This window comes from Salvelinus alpinus, chromosome 27 (assembly GCF_045679555.1).
Source record: "Salvelinus alpinus chromosome 27, SLU_Salpinus.1, whole genome shotgun sequence".
NCBI lineage: Eukaryota > Metazoa > Chordata > Actinopteri > Salmoniformes > Salmonidae > Salvelinus > Salvelinus alpinus.
The window spans coordinates 32,685,611-32,689,284 of record NC_092112.1 but is presented as its reverse complement, the minus strand read 5'-3'; the positions used below and the strand labels follow the sequence as shown (position 1 = coordinate 32,689,284).

Here is a 3,674-nt window from a genome sequence, read left to right as displayed (position 1 = left end):
AGTAATGTGAGACTTGTACATGGTCTCGATTTATGAAGGGTCATTTGAGAAGCAGCAGATGGGGGTTATAAAGACTTTCAAACCATCAGTGTGTGTGTAGGGTTGTGGATCTAGCAGTTTGAGCGCAGCAGTAGTGTGTGTGATCAGCAGCATGCTGTGGCTGGGCCTGACCACCTTTAAAGAACCCATGACACCCCAGCACAGACACATCTACATGAGCGACAGTCTCAAAGAACCTGGGCCTGCCCTTCATGTTTTTAAAGAGCCAGTGAGATACTGAAAAAAAAATAAAAAAATACCATCAACCACTCATCTGAGAAAAGCAGTGTTTCATCCCCACCCACACTGAAAGCAGACAAAACTGAGTTATATTTATGCAAGAGATGTTTCTTTCCTGTTATTTAACGTAAATAAACAGAAACAAAAATCATTCCGTTTGATTTCCTTCCACATGCACTTGGCTACTTTTGCTAATAGGCCCAGTAAATGCTTACTCATGCAATCACACACAGTATAACACAGTATACAGCTAGTGGAAGAAGAGTAAGCAGATCTGTTTTATTTGCACATCTGTCTTGAAGTACACAATGTCAACATACCACCTACATTGAAACAGTTGTTCCACTGGCCCAATTGCAATAAATGGAGTTTTTCCAGAGTTAATTTTCAGGGCATCTTCAAAGGCCGAATGACAGAAAGGGTGTTGTTTCTGGGTATTGCTCCGAATGACTTGTTCCAATGGGTAACGGCCACTAAATAGGTTGGACAAATACAGATGCTCCCTCAGCTGTTCAAAAGGCTAGTTTTCAAAGTCAATGGACGAGTCCCAAATGAGGCAGGAGTTCCATGGTGATAGACATCCGATAGAACTGCTGCACCCCATCTATGTCCCGCCCACACCGACTCCTACGGGTTGACATGCCCCCATGTCCTCAATGTTTCAGGTAGAGGATTTTCTTGCCGTATTGTACGTTGTTTCTGAGAGCTGGGTGGCCGACAGAGATGCGATTTTTACACCACTTCAGCCCTGCCCTATAGATGGGCTTCACCGAATCAATGGACCAGCGAGTCAGGTATCTGTGTGATGAAACGACACAGGTGTGAGTTGGCCAGAGACAACAGAAGGTTAGCGAAAGACGAGTGTTAATGTTAAAGGTAATGTGATGAGAGGTCTAACAAGAAACAATACAGGTGTGAGAAGGTACATTCGGAGACACTGCAGGAGTCAAACACACACGCACTAGTTACCTGTTGAGCTGGGGCTTGGGCTTCTTTGGTACGTGTCCCTCTGGGAGAGGTGGTTTGTGATCGGGGAGAAGACCTGGAATAGAGTACGTTTATCATCTTGAAGAAAATACACGTCACAATAGTTGAGTATCCAGAGCTGACACACAGAGTATCGTACCTGCTCTATGCGCCATTTGCACACAGATGGCGATCTTGCGGTGCTCTTGGGCACAGAGACCAGTGACTCTACGAGGCAACATTCCTCCATCAGACCTGATGAACTGACTGAGCAACAGAACATCCTGACAAAGACAAAACACAGGGAATTACTGTAGGTCTGAGCTCACAGAACAGGCACACATACTGATATAAAATGCATGAAACACATAGGAGATGTGAGTGTGTGGACCAGCACTGATCATGGTCACCGTGTTAGTTCTGTGGAGCAGTCGAGAGGCAGTAGCTATGTATTCAGTCAGGTGTCCGTGAAAACACTTACTGTGTAGTTGTATTTGTTCTGCAGGTTCCATCGGTAGATGGGGCACTGGGCTGTGGGGTTGGGTGGCTGTGGTCCGGCTGGAGCATCCTGTGGTAATCCCTCAATCTGAGAAAGAATGCAATGACAGTCAATAACTAAATAAGCACCGCACAAATACTTCCAATCTACTGTAGACATTTACTAGCTAGATAAGTGTTGATAGCTAACATGGTATAGAGATTGTCTTAAATATCTTGAAATGTGTGGATACCATATTGACTAGTACTATTAAGTTAAATGCAATACATCGCCATAGCTAGAGATAAACGCAACACATCACCACAGAAACCACAAAATGAGTAGTGTGCAATGAAAAACCAACAGGTTAGCAAGCTTGTCACTTACTATTGTTGTTTTGCCTTCTTTCTTTTCGACGACTGTAAACAAACAAAATAGGCAGTCACAGTTATTACAAATCCAGGCTGCCGTTTCATAACGAACAGGTGTTGTGCCGAAAATCTTTCCCCCCCCTTCGCGTGAACGCGCACACATCAATTATTCATTCAGTTTAGCCTACATTTCACTGATCTTAGTAGCAGAAAGCATTTTTTATTTGTGTCCTTCAAGGCAGCTGTCAATGATCACGTTAGGCTGAGTTTCATTTTAATATGGCGGTTTGATCGCGGGGGAGGCGCCAGTAATGTCTGCAGTTTTCAGTTGGGCTGTTTCAAGAGTCTTAGTCTAAATAAATCTCTTTGCCAAAATTCGTCATATCATGTCTTATTCGACTAGTAGTTGTTCTGAATGTTTATTGCTTGCCTACATGTTACTCCCTATGTTTAATAACACACATACATGAATGATTAATTTCGGTTGCCTATCCTGACATGAAGTTTGTTCTATAGAATGTTTTGACTATGTGTGCCACGGAAAGTATTTGACTCTAGCCACAAAACTAAGGAAAATAGAAAGGGGGTGTGGTGTTTCGGGAATGTAATTTTCTTGCCTGCCGAAATTCTAAAGGTAAACTGACAACGGAGTGAAGAGCAGAAATCTCAATTTGCAAGCAAGTCACAACAATGAAGAATCGAGTGTGCGCGCGTTCACGCGAGGGGGGGGATTTTCGGCACAACACCGGCAAGCTAGTTTAGCTTGTGCTTCTAGTGAGTTTAAAAAAAGAAATTCAACTACAACATGGTCGTTCAAATGACTTTATTCTTATAATCAACTACCACAACTACCTTTAACGCCTAAAATACTCATTGTCGAAGGGCAAAGGTTACTGAATGAATGCGCTACTGCTAGCTCATATGGCTACAACAGGATTCAAGGAGAATCTCACCTTGTCGAATTCCTCTACTTTGAATAATTCCAAAAACCGAGAGTTGAGGGCAATTGGTTATACTCTGATAGGCACTCATATTGCTGCTGCTGGCCACACATTTAACGCCAGATAGAGAGGTCCAAATAGACCCCAGCACACAGCGCGCTGCCATCTTGGAATTGTGACCTTCTCTTCTTCCTGCTTCTTCTTCTCTGAGGTTTATTGGCAGCCTACACGCAAAAAGTTGTATTGCTGCCAGGTACTGTGCGGGATGAAAACAAAAAGTTCCCAACTTTATAACTGAACAAAAATATAAACGCAACATGTAAAGTGTTGGTCCCATGGAGTTTGGTCACCAGATGTACAGTGTTTCCTCCGACACATTGGTGCGGTTGGCTTCCGGGTTAAGAGTGCAGTGTGTCAAGAAGCAGCGCGGCTTGGCGGGGTTGTGTTTCGGGGAATTTGGGAGAAAAAAGGGGTAAAAAATACAAAAAGTTTAAAATCCAGGGTTACTCCAAGTAGTTTAGTCACCTCAACTTGCTCAATTTCCACATTATTCATTACAATATTTAGTTGAGGTTCAGGGTTTAGTGAATTAATTGTCCCAAATATCTAAGAATGGCGCCGGAGAGGATGGCTGCCGTT

At 43.3% G+C, this 3,674-nt stretch overlaps 1 protein-coding gene across 1 annotated transcript; it reads right to left on the bottom strand.

Moving 5' to 3' along the window:
• Positions 1-533: 533 nt before the first annotated feature.
• On the bottom strand, positions 534-3,461 carry LOC139556420 (large ribosomal subunit protein mL66-like). Its single transcript, XM_071370355.1, has 6 exons — positions 3,048-3,461; positions 2,111-2,142; positions 1,727-1,831; positions 1,406-1,529; positions 1,249-1,321; positions 534-1,077 (listed from the first exon to the last, which is right to left on the bottom strand). Exons 1-6 carry the CDS (start codon positions 3,370-3,372, stop codon positions 933-935), a joined length of 804 nt encoding a protein of 267 aa, XP_071226456.1. The 5' UTR covers positions 3,373-3,461; the 3' UTR covers positions 534-932.
• Between the last annotated feature and the right edge of the window lie 213 nt (positions 3,462-3,674).